Source organism: Mobula hypostoma, chromosome 8 (genome assembly GCF_963921235.1).
Source record: "Mobula hypostoma chromosome 8, sMobHyp1.1, whole genome shotgun sequence".
Taxonomy (NCBI): Eukaryota; Metazoa; Chordata; class Chondrichthyes; order Myliobatiformes; family Myliobatidae; genus Mobula; species Mobula hypostoma.
This window is the reverse complement of record NC_086104.1, coordinates 10,766,513-10,781,591: the sequence shown is the minus strand read 5'-3', so window position 1 is coordinate 10,781,591 and position 15,079 is coordinate 10,766,513. Positions and strand designations below refer to the sequence as shown.

The window sequence follows — 15,079 nt, the reverse complement described above, 5'->3', positions numbered from 1 at the left end:
TTCATTTCTTCTACCAAAGTGCATGCCTATACTGTATACTTCCCAGCACTGTATTCCATCTGCCATTTCTTTCTCCATTCTTCTAATCTGTCGAAGTCCTTCTGTAGCCTCTCTGCTTCCTCAAAACTGCCTGCCACTCCACCTATCTTTATATCATCTGCAGACATTGCAACAAAGTCATCAGTTCCATCATCCAAATCACTGACATATAACATAAAAAGAATCGGTCCCAACACTGACCCCTGTAGAACCGTGGTCCCCAACCGAGGAAACGATATGATTTGGCGATATGAAACGATATGAGTCACCTGCACCTTTCCTCATCCCCTGTCACGCACTTTTGAACTTGAGCACCCCCCCCCCCCCATCGGCCGGTCCACAAGAATATCGTCAATATTAAACCAGTTCGCATTGCGCAAAAGGTTGGGGACCGCTGCTGTAGAACACTACTAGTCACTGGCAGCCAGTCAGGAAAGGCTCCCTTTATTCCCTCTCTTTGCCTCCTGCTAATCAGCCACTGCTTTAACCATGCAAGAGTTGTTCCTGCAATGCCATGGGCTTGTAGCTTGTTAAGCAGTGTCACCTGTGGCACCTTGTCAAAGGCCTTCCGAAAATCCAAGTACACATCAGCCAATTCTCCTTTGTGTATCCTGCTTGTTATTTCTTCAAAGAATTCCAACAGATTTGTCAGGCAGGATTTTCCCTTGAGGAAACCGTGCTGACTATGGCCTATTTTATCATGTGCCTCCAAGTACCCCGGATATCATCTTCAATAATCAACTCCAACATCTTCTCCACCACTGAGATCAGACTCACTGGCCTATAGATTCCTTCCTTCTGCCTCTCTCCCTTCTTAAACAGTGGAGTGACATTTGCAATTTTTCCAGTCTTCCAGAACCATTCCAGAATCTAGTGATTCTTGAAAGATCATTACTAATGCCTCCACAATCTCTTCAGCCACCTCCTTCAGAACTCTGTGGTGTAGACCATTTGATCCAGGTGACTTATCTACCTTCAGACCTTTCAGTTTCCCAAGAACCTTCTCTCTACTTATGGTAACTTCAAATACTTCATGCCCCCTGACACCTGGAACTTCCACCATACTGCTTGTGTCTTCCACAGTGAAGGCTAATGCAAACTACTTATTCCGTTCATCCACTGTTTCAGTGTCCCCCATTACTACCTGTTGAACATCGTTTTCCAGCAGTCCGATATCCACTCTTGTCTTTCTTTTACACTTTATGTATCTGAACAAACTTTTGGTATCCTCTTTAATATTACTGGTTAGCTTACTTTTGTATTCCATCTTTACCTTCTTAATGACTTTTTGATTGCCTTCTGTTGGTTTTTAAAAGCTTTCCAATCCTCTTAACTTCCCATTAAATTTTGCTCTATTATATGCCCCCTCTTTGGCTTTTATGGTGGCTTTGACTTCTTGTTAACCACGATTATGTTATCTTTCCTTTGGAATACTTCTTCCTCTTTGGGATGTATATAGAAACATAGAATCATAGAAATCTACAGCACATTACAGGCCCTTCGGCCCACAATGTTGTGCCGACCATGTAACCTACTGTAGAAACTACCTATAATTTCCCTACTGCAGAGCCCTCTATTTTTCTAAGCTCCATGTACCTATCTCAGAGACTCTTAAAATGCCCTATTGTATACACCTTTGCTGGTAGTTCATTCCATGCACCCACCAATCTCCGTGTGAAAAACTTGACTCTGAAACATCCCCCTTGTACCTACTTCCAAGCATCTTAAAACTATGTCCCCTCATGTTAGCCATTTCAGCCCTGGGAAAAAGCCTCTGGCTATCCACACAATCAATGCCTCCCATCATCTTGTACACCTCTTTCAGGTCACCTCCCATCCTCCATCACTCTAAAGAGAAAATGCCAAGTTCACTCAACCTATTCTCTTACGGCATGCAGTCCAATCCAGGCAACATCCTTGTAAATCCTTGTAAAGTGTAGGCTTAGAACATAGACTGTTCCACGTAGCCGACAAACAGGCAGGCTACCCCTTTTGTTTGAAGGAAGTGGGAGGAGCCAAAGGAGAAATTATTTAGAGTGAGGACAAGTTCCGTGAGGCAGTGGAGAGTGGTGGTGGAGTGGAACTGGCTAGGTCTGGTGTCCAGAAAAAAATGGAGAGCTTTGAGGCCTTCGTGGTGGGGAATGGAGGTGTATAGTGAATGTATATCCTGTGCCTTTCAAATTGCTTCCAAAAATTACAGCCATTGCTGCTCTGCTGTCAACCCTGCCAGTGTTCTTTTCTAATCAATTCTGGCCAACTCCTCTCTCACCCCTCTGTTATTCCCTTCACTCCACCATAATACTAATACATCTGACTTTAGCTTCCCCTTCTCAAATTTCAGGGTGAATTTGATCATATTATGATCAGTTGCACCTGAGGGTAGTTTTACTTTAAACTCTAATCAATTCTGGTTCATTGCACAGCACCCAGTCCAGAATAGCTGATTCTTTAGTGGGCTCAACCACAAGCTTCTCCAAAAAGCCATCTCATAGCACTCCTGAATTTCTCCCTTCTGTAATCCAGCACCAACCTGATATTTTCAATCTACCTGCATATTGAAGTCCCCCATGACTATTGTAACATTGCCATTTTGGCATGAAACTTTATACAACTTCAACATGACATCCCAACTCCTATGCTAAGTACATTGATTTACGATTAAATAATGCTGTAATTATTTTATTATGATTAAATAATACAATACTATGATTTAACTCTCCTTTTGGACTTTGTTGCCTGATGAGTTATTGATCTTGGCACAGTGTTCTAAATAGTGTCAGCTGCAAAATAACAGTCAGCTACAACATTAGTCGTATGGAACCAAATATAAAATGCAAATTCTCTTTGCCCCGCAAGGTACTTGTAAAAGACTTTCTAGCTCTCTTTGACTTTTATGGTCAATACAAGAACTCCATTGTGTGAAGGAATAGGCTGCAAATCATGCATCATTTTCCATTAGCAAGTGGAGGAAACTAATGAGTAAGTAAAATGGAATGGCAGAGAAGTCTGTGTTCAGGAAGAGTATGTGGTGCCCTAATCCATTAGCATATATTCTGAGATTTTTTGTTTAGGCGTTGGGAACTTTTTTCCTGAGACAACCTTTTCAGCAGCTGTCACAGAAATCTGACAGATTTTGAGCTACATTTTCCCAGGAATTTGTCATTAGCTTTGCCATGAGGTCCTAGATTCTTAAAACATAAAACTTTAGTTAGGCCGCATCTGGAGTATTGCATACGTTTCTGGTCACCCCATTATAGGAAGGATATTGAGGCTTTGGAGAGGGTGCAGAAGTGGTTTACCAGGTTGCTGCCTGAATTATGCGGCTGTGCTATAACAAGAGCATTGTTTTCTCTGAAGAGGTGATGGCTGGTGGGAGAGCTGATGGAGGTTTCTAAGATTATGAGAGGCATAGATAGAGTAGACAGACATTATCTTTTACCCTAGGTAGACATGTCTAATACCAGAGGGCATATATTTAAGGTCAAAGAGGGTAATTTCAAAGAGATCTGAAGGACAAGTTTTTTTACAGAGTGGTGAACGCCTGGAATGCACTCTGTATGGTGGTGGTAGAGGCAGATACATTAGGGAATTTTAAGAGATGTTTAGACAGGCAGATGAATATGAAGAAAATGGAAGGATATGGACATAGTGTAGGCATAAAGGATTAGTCTAGTTTGGTATTTGATTACTAATTTATTTGTTTCAGCACAGCATTGTGGGCTGAAAGGCCTATTCCTGTGCTCTACTATTTTATGTTCTAAATCGCTCAAGTGGATTTAGAATTCAAAATTCAAGATTGCTTACTGTCATTTCCAGTACACAAGTGTAAAGGAGAATGAAATAATTGTTGCTTCAGATAAGATGCAGCACCAAAAAAAACCACACAATAAGGTAAAGAACAGAGAAATAATAAATCACAATAACTATACTGCAGATGCCTAAAATACATGGGTTGATTGTACGTCAAGTAATCAAATAATTCCAATTGTAAGTTGGCTGCCCCCTGCAATGGTGGGGAAGGTTGTGCCCATGATGGAGTAGGCTGAGTTTACCAATACCTGTAGGAATCCATAATTAGAAACATTTTAGATTAATGAGATCATGGATTTAATCTTTCAGTGTAGCTTTCTCAGTTTCTGCTAATGAAAAGTGCAAAGCTTCATTGAGAGATTAAAAGGAAGGAAATTAAAATGGATCCTTTGCCTTCTGTTACAACATCATGATTTTATTTTTCATATTCTCGGAGCTCTGAAGCCAGTACTGCTTCTGGCAGTGGCTTTAGTTGCTTCACTATTCTGATCACTGTGACATTTAATAATAAACCAGACAAGAAGCTGCTAATCAGAATCATGATTACTGTCATTTATATACATCATGAAGTTTGTTGTGCAGCAGCAGTAAAGTGCACTACATAAAAATTGCTATGAATTTACGACAAGAATTCTGGTTTAAGATGATGCTGGTGAATCTCAGTGACTTCTGGCTGGTGGCTAATGAAAATAACACTACACAAATAAGACCATAAGGTATAGGAGCAGAATTAGGCCATTTAGCCCATCGAGTCTGCTTTGTCATTTCACCATGGCTGATCCGTTTTCCATCTCAGCCCCAGTCTCCTGCCTTCCCCCTGTATCCCTTCATGCCCTGATTAATCAAGAATTTATCAACCTCTGTTTTAATTATACGTAAAGACTTGACTTTCACAGCTGCCTGTGGCAACAAATACCACAGATTCACCACTCTATGGCTAAATACTTTGTTAATCACTCTTTTTCTACTTAAAAATATCATTGCACGGATGATTTGGATTTGGAGGCAATTCAATATGGCAGGACCGAGGCGAGGCAGCGGGCCCATCACCGACAGCTAGAAAGACCTGAGGTTCAAGCAACATACATCAAAGTTGCTGGTGAACGCAGCAGGCCAGGCAGCATCTCTAGGAAGAGGTACAGTCGACGTTTCAGGCCGAGGCCCTTCATCAGGACTAACTGAAGGAAGAGTTAGTAAGAGATTTGAAAGTGGGAGGGGGAGATCCAAAATGATAGGAGAAGACAGGAGGGGGAGGGATGGAGCCAAAAGCTGGACAGGTGATTGGCAAAGGGGATATGAGAGGACCATGGGACAGGAGGTCCGGGGAGAAAGACAAGGGGGGGGAACCAGAGGATGGGCAAGGGATATAGTCAGAGGGACAGAGGGAGAAAAGAGAGAGTGAGAGAAAGAATGTGTGTATAAAAATAAATAACAGATGGGGTACGAGGGGGAGGTGGGGCATTAGCGGAAGTTAGAGAAGTCAATGTTCATGCCATCAGGTTGGAGGCTACCCAGACGGAATATAAGGTGTTGTTCCTCCAACCTGAGTGTGGCTTCATCTTTACAGTAGAGGAGGCCATGGATAGATATGTCAGAATGGGAATGGGATGTGGAATTAAAATGTGTGGCCACTGGGAGATCCTGCTTTCTCTGGCGGACAGACCTGAGGTTCGATCGATTTAAATGTCGGGCCATATTGGACAGGTTAGATACAGGCTGAGTTGAGGCAGTGGGGCACAGGCCCTACCGTGTATTGAATGTACTTTGAACTTTAAAAATAAATAGTGCAAAAGTTCAAAGTTCATTTATTGTCAATGTATACATTATAGAATTTTGATATTTGTCTCCTTACTGTCAGCCACAAAACTAGAAGCCCAGAAAAACCATAAAAAAAGACCAGCAAGCACCCAATGTGCAGAGAGAGCGAGGGAAAAAAAATCAAATCATGCGGACAATAGAAGCAAGCAAATGGCATTTAGGACAAAAGAGTCCTCAGGCACAAAGCCTGGAGCAGCCAGGAGAGCAAAATAGTGAGGTAGTGTTCGTGTGTTCATGAACCACTCAGAAATTTGATTATAGAGTGGAAGAAGCTTTTCCTAAAACATTGAGTGTAGATCTTCACCCTACAGTACCTCCTCCCTGATAGGAGTAATGAGAGGGGGCAGGTCCTGGGTCGTAGGGATCCTTAGTGATGGATGCTGCCTTCTTGAGGTATCGCCTTTTGATGATGCCTTGATGGTATGATGTGTTGCACCTGTGATGGACCTGACTGACTACAGCCCTCTGCACCTTTTTTTGATCCTGTGCATTTCCACCTATTCGGGAAATTTTGTATCATTTATATTTAATTAATTATGATTTTGAGGTGATTTTAAGGCATAATTTTAAGGTGATTGGAAGAAAGTACAGCTGTCCCCCGCTTTTCGAACGTTCGCTTTACGAAACCTCACTGTTACAAAAGACCTACATTAGTTACCTGTTTGCGCTAACAGAAGGTGTTTTCACTGTTACGAAAAAAGGCAGCGCGCGGAAAAAGCCGCCCGCACCCAGAGCAACCGCTCTCCCCCGGATTCGGAACTGCATTCTCGCCGGCATTGCTTAAGCACGTGCCTGTGAGCAGCAGTTTGCAAGATGAGTTCTAAGGTATCGGAAAAGCCTAAAAAATCTCGTAAGGGTGTTACACATAGCATAAAACTAGACATAATTAAGTGTTTCGATCGTGGTGAACGAAGTAAGGACAAAGTGAGTTTGGCTTGTGGAAATTGATGAAAATGATGTTGAAGAGGTTTTGGCATCCCATGACCAAGAACTGATAGATGAAGAGCTGATGCAATTGGAAGAGGAAAGGATAACAACCGAAACTGAATGCAGTAGCAAAAGTGAAATCTTCCAGGAACTGAACGTGATGCAACTGCGTGAGATTCTCGCTGCAATGATAAAGTACGACTTTTAATTTTGAAAAGGTACGTCGGTTTAGGGCATATTTGCAAGATGGTTTGAGTGCTTACAAAGAACTGTATGATCTAAAAATGCGCAAGGCTAAGCAGTCAAGCAAACCTTCAGCAGACGACGAACCTTGACCTTCAACATCAAGGCAGGCAGACATAGAAGAAGATGGCCTGCCTGCCCTGATCGACGACGAGATGACACCCCAGTGTCCCACCACTCCAACCCCCAGGCAGCGGACAGATACCGATTCACGGAGAATGCAGCGGTAGCCGGGAGGCACCCAGCACATCTTTAAGAAAAAAAACCAAAATATACAAGCTAATTAATTAGGTACCGCCCGGCACGTAATTAATTAGCTTGTTTATTTCGGCTTTTTTCTTAAAGACGTGCTGTGTGCAGCCCAGCTACCGCTGGACCCCTGCATGCTTCGCAGATCAGTATTGGTTCGCTGCCCGGAGGGTGGGGGCCACTGCACCACCCCAACCTCCGACGACTCAGCCTAACACACCATCATCAGTGTGCTCGATGTCTTCCTGTTTCCCGTAAGTGATACTACACTGTACGTACATTATTTCTACTTTATATCGGCTGTGTATTTTTATGTGTTATTTGGCAGCTTCATAGCTTAAAGGTTACTGGAGAGAGTGTTTCTGCCTGGAGCGCTTGTGCCGTGTTTCTGCCAAAAGCGCTTGTGCCGTGTTCCTGCCGAGAGTGCTTGCGTGAGATTTTCGCTACGGAAAACAGTCCAGGCAACAATTGTAGAGAAGTATTTCTACTTTATATAGGCTGTGTATTTATCATATCATTCCTGCTTTTACTATATGTTACTGTTATTTTAGGTTTTATGTATTATTTGACATGATTTGGTAGGTTATTTTTGTGTCTGCGAACGCTCACAAATTTTTCCCATATAAATAAATGGTAATTGCTTCTTCGTTTTACGACCTTTCGGCTTACGAACCGTTTCATAGGAACGCTGTACCTTTGGATGGCGGGGGAAACCTGTATAAGGGGGTGTCAGAGAAAGGTTTTTTACACAGGAAATCGTGGGTGTGAGAAACACACTGCCAGGGGTGGGGGTCAGGGCAGATACATTGGGGACATTTAAGAGCTTCTTAGATTGGCACATGGATGACAGAAAAATTAAGGGCTGTGGGGAAAGGAAGGTTTAGATTGAACTTAGAGTAGGTTAAAGGGTTGGCACAACATAGTTGGCTGAAGAACCTGTACTATGCTCTACTGTTCAATATTCTGAGTTTTTCTTGTGAACATTGTGTGTCTGACATTCTGTGCCTATGATGCTGCCGCACAGAGGCGCTCATGCATATGACAATAAACACAGGTTCAACTATGAATAAATTACAAGCGCTTTTATATTCAAATTAATTGTAACCAAATACTGTATTTTCTTGCAGAGAATGAGAACGAGGATGATGCTTCCCTCCCACAGTCTTCTCTCTCCAATGATCCTGATGCAGCTATGCCATCGGCCGACCTCTCCGATATTCAGAACCCCGCCGCCAATCACCCTTCGTCAAATTTCTCAACCATTCACATCCCCCCCGGTGCCCATGCTCCAGCCAATACTCCAGCCGAAGTGCCCAGCAACTCAGGTACGGCCCACTGCAACACAGAGAATGAAGGGAGACTGCATAAAGGGTGCCGGTTTCATTCTGATTCTGACCCAGGCCTGTGTTTACCATCCGGTCATTCTTGATAGAAAGCCTGGCCCTCAGATGTACAGTATCTCTAGGTATCTAAACATTTAAAATGGTAAATTGGTTTATTATTGCCACGTGTACTGAAGTACAGTAAAAAAACATTGTTTTGCATGCCATCCGTACATGACATTGAAAATAATCAGATTCAAGTCACACTGACAAATACGCAATGGCTACTTTATTAGTTATACCTGTACACCTCATTAATGCAAATATCTAATCTGCCAATTATGTGGCCACAATTCAACCATAAAAGTATACAGACATGGTTAAAAGGTTCAACTGTTGTTCAGACTGAACATCAGAATAGGGAAGAAATGTAATCTAAGTGACTTTGATTGTGGAACGACTGTGGTGCCAGATAGGGTGGTTTGAGTATCTCAGAAACTGCTGATCTCCTGGAATTTTCAGTCTTTAAGAGTTTACAGAAAAAAACATTCAGTGACTGGCAGTTCTGTGAGCAAAAACGTCTTGTTAGTGTAACCCTCAGGTTTGGCCGACAGCATTAGTCTAGGGAAGACAGTCTCTGGCCCCACCAAACGTGTAAAATCTGAGGCGCAAAACCCCTGTCTGTGTGGATGCTGTGTGATGTGTTACCCTGTTATAAATCAGTACCACAAAATAACAGATGGTACACCATATGCAATTAAACAATTTAGCTTTATAATTCTTAATTTGACTAGAGGGTTAGTAAAGAAAACGGCCCATTTTAATGAAACAGTCTAATGTGCACATTGGAGCTCACGGTTTCTCGTCCGTTAGTCCTCCATCGGGCATCGACTCCCGGCCCCTCACTCCAGGTCCACTCCGTCCTGCAGTCTACGGCCTCTCCTTTCTCTTGTCTCCTCTCTTAATCTCTCACTGAACAAAAGACCCTAGAATACCTCGCTCTCGGGCACATAACAAGAAAAAACACTCCCTTCGTTGGATGGCGCACATTCCAAAGCCCCCATTATCTTTACTCTTAACCCAAACATTGCTGCTACAGAAAAACCATTCCATTAGCAGTGAAACCTTTCCAAGGGTGTTATATTAATGAGAGGGGTCAGAGGAGAATGACCAGACTACTTCAAGCTGGTAGGGTAGGCGACAGTAACTGAAATAAACACGTTACAACAGTGGTGTGCAGAAGAGCATTTCTGAAAGCACAGTGGGTTGACCCTTGAAGGAGATGGCCCACAGCAGCAGAAGACCACACACATACATTTAGTGACCTCTTTATTCAGTACAGCAGGTAGCTAATAAAGTAGCCCCTGAGTGTATATTGTTAATATTTTCATTCAGTGATATTCCATCTGAATCCATAATCTCTTGGTTCAGGGTTTTCCATGAGCTTGGGGTATAGTCAGCGGCTACAGAAGAGAAGGATGTTGGAGATTAAAATACTAGTGCCCAAGACACTCACTAAGCTTTTCTGAATGAAGACACAAGAGATTTCAGATGCTGGAGCAACAAACAACTGCTAAACGAAGTCATCAGGTCGAGCAGCATTTGTCTGGGAAGGGATATAAATTGCTGACGCTTCAGATCCTGATGCAGGGTTGTGATCTGAAGCATCTGCATTTCCCATCCCTCTGCAGCCACTAACGGTCAAAACCGTTGAGTTCCTCCAGCACTGTGTTTGTTGCCCAAGCTGACCTGAATCATGTAGTCTCCTTTTCCCCCATTCATTAATGGTCCTGAGCTGTAGTAAATTAAAGGAGATCTGTACTCTTCCTCTCCAGGTTAAACTACACAGTACAGAGCTGTGGATATTTCCTATAAAGTTCCACATTTCACCCCACAAAATCCAAGCAACTCCTTTGCAGCTATCATTTGTGTTTGTCCGGTTCAAGTCATGTGTACGGAAGTTCGGAAATGGCTATTTGTTGTAACCAGTCCATCACATTCGAAGTCCTCCCCGTCATTGAGCACATTTCCAAGGAGTGCTGCCACAAGGACACCCACCATTCAAGCCATGCTCTCTTCTCACTACTACCATTGTCCCACACCACCAGGTTCAACCATCAGGTTTCTGAACTGGCATGGATATATTAACTCATCGCAACACTGAACAGATTCCACAACCTATGGCCTTATCCTCAAAGACTCCACAATTTGGTATTATTTATTTACTTTTTTTTAGTTAATTTGCACAATTTGTCTTCTTTTGCACATTAGTTGTTTGTCACATTGGTCATTTATAATTTTTCATAAATTCTGTTGTATTTCTTTATTTTCCTGTAATTGTCTAAAAGAAAGCAATTTTCATGATAGTATGTGGTGACATTTATGTACTTAGATAATAAATTTACTTTGAACTTTGAATTTTGAACATAGTCAAATTAGCGGACCTTACTTGTCTCAATACTGTTATCAATTGGAGGCCTCAATTTACAATATTTTAAAACTAATTGGTGCATTTTAAATGTGGCCCTTTCCATCCCATTGGGCCCACCCATGCAATTTCCAGTGATTGACCTTGGCTTACTTCCTGATTTTAAGCATCCCTAATGCTCCCCAAGCTTTGTGGCAATGTTTACGTCCAACGTGTTTGTAGTAGAGAAGAATCGTTGACTTCTTTATAATGCCAATAAATGTGCTTGTTATGCCAAAATGTGTTCTGATGACAGTTTAGCCAGGGTCTAGTTTGGCCTTTCAAACACATGAGAATGTAACATTGGATTGGAACACAAAGCATCTCAACAAAGCTGCATAATTTAGTAATTGTTAGTAGCAAGTTATTGGTGAAAAAAATTTATCTGCCATATCTAGAAAAAAAACGCTGGCCGGTGGTGTAGTGGTATCCACACTGGACTTCGAGGCAAGTGGTCCCAGGTTCGACTCTGGCCGACTCCTTTCATTTCCATCCTTGCTGAGGGTTGAGGATGGTTGAGGGTTGAGCTAGCAACTCAGCCTCATAAAACTAGACAAGATGCTAAAAAACAGCAAGATTTCCGCCCGATACGCCACAAGACGCAGAAAGAAACAACAATAATTAACTAGAAAACGAACATTTAAGGTGAGGGGGGTAATTTCAGAAGAGATGCAGTGGGCAAAATTTTTAAACGGAAAGTAGTGGGTGCCTAGAATATGCTGCCTGGGGTGGTGGTATAGGCAAATACTGTACATTAGAGACTTTTGAGAAATGTTTAGATAGGCACACGAACATGAGGGAAATGGAAGGATATGGACATTGTTTAGTTGGCCATTTGATTACTAATTTAATTGGTTCAATGCAACATTGTGGGCCGAATGGCCTGTTCCTGTGTTGTACTGTTCTGTGTTTTATGTTCTATGAGTCAATTGTTCTGTGAAGATGATCATGTGTAGATCCTGTCGTATAGCTTCAATGTTCAAAGTAAATTTAATATTGAAGTATATATTCAGTATGTCACCGTATACTATCTTGACATTCATTTTCTTGCAAGCATTTACAGTAGAACAAAGAAATACAATAGAATCAATGAAAATCTATACAAAACAACCAAATTACAAAAAGACAATCTATGCAAATACAAAAAAAATTAAATATGTAAATAAAAAGTATACAAATAATACTAAGAACATGAGTTGTAGAGTCCTTGAATCTGAGTACATAGGTGTGGAATCAGTTCAGAGTTGAAGTGGCTGAAGTTATCCATACTGGTTCAGGAGCCTGATGGTTAAGAGGTATAACTGTTACAAAGACTAGTGGTATGGGACCTAAGGCTCCTGTACCTCCTTCCTGATGGTAGTAGTGAGAAGAGAGCATAGCCTGGATGGTGAGGGGTCCATGACGGTGGATGCTGCTTTCTTCTGGCAGTGCTCTTTTCAGGTGTGCTCAGTGATTAGGGCCTTGCCTGTGAGGGATTGGGTTGTATCCACCACTTTTTGTAGGCTTTTGCATTCTTGAGCATTGGTGTTTCCATACCAGGCTGTAATACAACCACACTCTCAACTGTACTTGGAGATGCAAGAGACTGCCATCGCTGCAGTCAGCCTCCACAGATGCTGCTTGACTCACCGAGTTCCTCTAGCAGTTAGGTTTTTATTTACTTATACTATAACTTTTTTCACTTTGACCTATTCAATCAGTGTCACGAGAGAAAAAAGAGAAGCCTTTCTCAATACTAGCAGTGTTGCACAATGGAACGATAGTGACCCTCAAAGTGTTCTGAGAATGGGTTGTTACTGAACTGCTATCCCATGATTAGAAGCTTTTTTTTGTTATCTACTGGGTATAAGAATTGATAGGCAGCTTCTACAGACAGGAGCACAATTAATGTTTCGAGTCTAATGTTTCCATTAGAGTTAATTTCTTTAGGTATTCGACTTCTGTTATACTCTCGGTGGCTACTTTATTAACTACCTCCTCATAGAGCAGCCTCTGAGAGAACGTCCATGGTCTTCTGCTGCGCTAGTTCAGCCGCTGTAAGGTTTGACATGTTGTGCGTTCAGAGATACTCTTCTGCACGCCACTGTTGTAACATGTGGTTATTTGAGATACTATTGCCTTCCTGTGAGCTTAAACCAGTCTGGCCATTCTCTTATGAGCTCTTGCATTAACGAGGCATTTTTGCCTACTGAACTGCTGCTCACTGAATGTCTTTTTGTTTGGTTTTCACACCATTTTCTGTAAACTCTAGAGACTGTTGAGCGTAAAAATCCCAGGAGATTTGTAGTTTCTGACATACTCAAACCACTTCGTTTGGCACCAATAGTCATTCCACAGTCAAAATCACTTAGATCACATTTCTTCCCCTTTCTGATATTTGGGCTGAGCAACAAATGAACCTCTTGACCATGTCTGCATGCTTTTATGCATTGAGTTGCTGCCACATGATTAGATATTTACATTAACAAGCAGGTGTACCTGATAAAGTGGCCAATGAGTCTGTGTTCTTTCTGTTTTCTTGTTCGTTGTGGTATTACTGTAATATTGTTCATTCAAAAATAAATGAGGAATTCTCAGAATAAGTTGGAAATAATAAATCAAATAAGCCACATATCCAGGTTCAGGAACAGTGATTACCTGATAACTATCAGGCTCCTGAACCTGAGGGAATAACTTCACTCACCTCAACTCTGAACTGACTCCACATCCTATAGACTCCCTTTCAAGGACTGTACAACTCGGTATTATTTATTTACTTTTTTTTATTATGTGCACAGTTTGTCTTCTTTTGCACATTGATTGTTTATCAGTCTTTGTTGTTCATCAATTCTATTATATTAGTTTTCTTATGAATGCCTGAATGGAAATGAATCTCAAGGTAATATATGATGACATATATATAGCTTGATAAGAAGCTTATTTTAACTTTGAACTTTGCATATTTGCTGTCATCAGAACTTATTCAACAATCCAATATAGAGTATGATGTTTAATTTGTGATGTAGTGAGAAATAGAATAATGTACAAGTATGGTAATCTCTCATTTATGCATCCAGAATTCAAATGCCGCCAGCAAAAATTCCTAGAAATGTTAAAGCATTTCATAATGCTCACACAGGTTTTATTTCTCGTGTGTTGTGCAAACTAAGTGTGGATATATATTTTTTGTTTATGCGTATACTGAAGGGCAGTGCAGCTGTGGAGAGATTAAACACAGCACCTTCTTTGAAAACTTGGCACTTGGCTGAGTACAGTCTTTTATTTATTTTTGCATTGCTACTGGTTACCTTTAAAATAGAGAATTGCAGTATAAAAAGGGTAGCAGGTAACATATAATTTGGCAATGTATCTAAAGGCTTATGCACAGAATGCTATTGTATCATGTACAGTAACTTTTACATGAGCGTTTTTCTTTCTACCATAAGACCGTAGGCATAGGATCATTCAGCCCATCAAGTCTGCTTCACCATGAAGTCATGGCTGATTTTTTGTCACTCAATCTAATTCTCCGGCTTTCTCCACATAATCCTTATCCTTCTTGTTCTCATGTTCTGTGTATTATTTATTTATTTGTTTATTATTATTCGTGTATTTTTGTATTTTCACAGTGTATTTTGCACAATGATTGTCAGGCTTGTATGTGGTTTTCACTGATTATGTTGTTTTTCTTTGTTCTACTGTGAATGTTGACAAGAAAGTGAATCCTACCTACTGTGTAGTGACATGTACATACTTTGATAGTAAATTTACTTTGAACTTTGAAAGTACAGATTAAGAACCTATCATTCCCTATGTCAAATACAGCCAATGACTTGACCTTGTCATCCCTCTGTAGAGGCAAATTCTACAGATTCACCACCTGAAGCAATTCCTCCCAAACAGGGGGTTCGCAACCTGGGGTCCACGAACTTCTTGCTCAATGGTATTGGTCCATGGCATAAAAAAATGGTTGGGAAACCCTGTTCTAAGGGGCATCCCTTTATTTAGATGCCTTGCTCTCAGATTCCAGATGCTCCTACTCATGGAAATATCCTCTCCACATCCACTCTGTGCAGGCTTTTCAGTATTTGGTAGGTGTCAATGAGATCACCCCCTCTTATTTCTGAACTCCCCAAGCCATCAAACACTCCTCATACATTAACCGTTTAATTTTCAGAATCATTCTTGTGAGTCTCCTCTGACCTGCTGCCTATGCCACCACAGA

The 15,079-nt window shown here is 41.4% G+C and overlaps 1 protein-coding gene across 2 annotated transcripts in view; it reads left to right on the top strand.

Moving 5' to 3' along the window:
• vta1 (vesicle (multivesicular body) trafficking 1) overlaps positions 1–15,079 on the top strand; it is a 348,619-nt gene that overhangs the window by 229,084 nt on the left and 104,456 nt on the right. For both annotated transcript variants that reach the window (XM_063055463.1, XM_063055462.1), the window contains one exon: positions 8,214–8,411. In XM_063055463.1, the coding sequence (XP_062911533.1) occupies positions 8,214–8,411 (198 nt within the window). The remainder of the gene's footprint in view (positions 1–8,213; positions 8,412–15,079) is intronic.